Below are 1,765 nucleotides of genomic sequence, written 5' to 3' on the forward strand. Positions count from 1 at the left end.
CAGAACATAGAAGATTAATCTTAAACATTAAAGAATAAAGATTGCCAACTAAACCAAAGCAGACTACACTAAATCGATGAGGTATCCATGAGCAAGAATGCCTACAAACCGGTTGACACCTGAGCTTACGAGACAACGCCTGAATCCTCTCCATACCTGAAGAAGCAGGCGGCGCTATAGGTGAAAAATATCCAACAACATCTACTCTATACAGGGGAACCCTGGGATCTAAGCATTCAACACTAACGGATGCTCCCAAACCAACCGGAAAAGTAGGACAACAGGAAAGGCGTAAACAATAGAGAGCCAACTCCGGAACCTAAAGAGCCAACTTAAAAAAGACGAAGGATATAAAACAGCCACAGGCACAAAAGGCGCCAATCCCAAAGCCGTGACCAGGGGACTGAACCAGATAGAAATTATCCCTTGACGGCTGAGTAGTTATGACTAGCCAGGGAAAGTAATCAAACCAACTCCCATCCTCGAGCAGGCAGAATACCCCATAAATGGAACACCGTGGAACAAAGAGATTAGGCTTTGCACCATGAAAATAATAGACTAGAATCCTAAACAGGACTCAAAAAGAAAGGACTTATACAAAGGCACCTGGAGCGTGAAAAATAAAAAATAAGGGCTAAAAGTATAAACTCAGTTGGATAGAGGGAATTACTGAAGCCAGAACCGACGTTGCTAGAGAAATGACAAAATAGAAGCAACAGTATAACCCCCAATCCCAAAGAAAAACCCCTTGCAATATAGTATACCTATCAACCGTGCGGATGAAGAATCAGAGGAAGGATAGATGTCAGGAAAGAAAAAAAGGAAAGGAAAGAATCTCAAAACTGACTCCATGAGTAGAACACTGGGCACACTCACTAGTGAGCACTAAGACTTACGCATCAAAGGTAAACAAGAAAGACATCTGACTCCCCCTGACCCCGAGACGATAAGAAAACAACCCCTACCCCCCCAATAATCAGATAACCCACTAGATCAAACTCATGACCGCTAATCACAGAAACCAGCATGATAAGGGCCCACGCGAACAACCTATCCCCTGAAAGATACAAACAAAATGAACCAATCTAAGTCATGAGGCATAGGCACCGACACGTAGACGAAACAGACAATCAACCCAGAGTTATCAAGGAGTCGATACCACAGAATCTATAACATGTAGACCATAAACCGTGAGCCATACACGTCAATTCCAGGCAACTGAACAATGGAAAATAGAGCCTAAAGGCAAAACCTGAGGCAAGATGACATCTCCCTAAATCATGATCCAGGAACCTTGTGCCCAAGAGGACCCAAGAAGAATAAAATTATCGATTAACCTCCGAAATCTCAACCTACTGGATCATAAAATCCTAATCCGTAAACGATAATCCACCACTGCATAAAACTACACCGTAGGACATGGGACTTCAGCCCCCAAGATAAAGGGTGAGCCCTGAAATGTAAGACTTGCCCCATGGGACCTAAACCATAAAAACTCCGAATAGCCTTGAACACTACCCCGTAACAGCGGGGAACGAGGAAAACCTCCTGAGCCCTAACACCCGAAGCATCTTCTCTGCACCTCAAGACAATAACAGCAAATCCACCCTGAAGAATAAGCCCCAAGTCACTGAATACTAGAAACAAATCCCTAGCCTCTGAAGCCTAGGCCCTAGACACACAACAGAAAAACAGGAATCATGGAACCTAATCAACTAATCATGATAGACTAAAGCCTAACAAATATCCAAAAGTCCCTGGACCC

The 1,765-nt window shown here is 43.6% G+C and overlaps 1 protein-coding gene across 1 annotated transcript; it reads left to right on the plus strand.

Moving 5' to 3' along the window:
- Positions 1-1,280: 1,280 nt before the first annotated feature.
- On the plus strand, positions 1,281-1,641 carry C922_05856 (hypothetical protein; the record flags this gene model as incomplete). Its single annotated transcript, XM_008821427.1, has 2 exons — positions 1,281-1,377; positions 1,529-1,641. The coding sequence occupies 2 exons, from the start codon at positions 1,281-1,283 to the stop codon at positions 1,639-1,641; spliced, it is 210 nt and encodes a 69-aa protein (XP_008819649.1).
- Positions 1,642-1,765: the final 124 nt, after the last annotated feature.

This window comes from Plasmodium inui, assembly GCF_000524495.1.
Source record: "Plasmodium inui San Antonio 1 unplaced genomic scaffold supercont1.249, whole genome shotgun sequence".
NCBI classification, from domain to species: Eukaryota; Apicomplexa; class Aconoidasida; order Haemosporida; family Plasmodiidae; genus Plasmodium; species Plasmodium inui.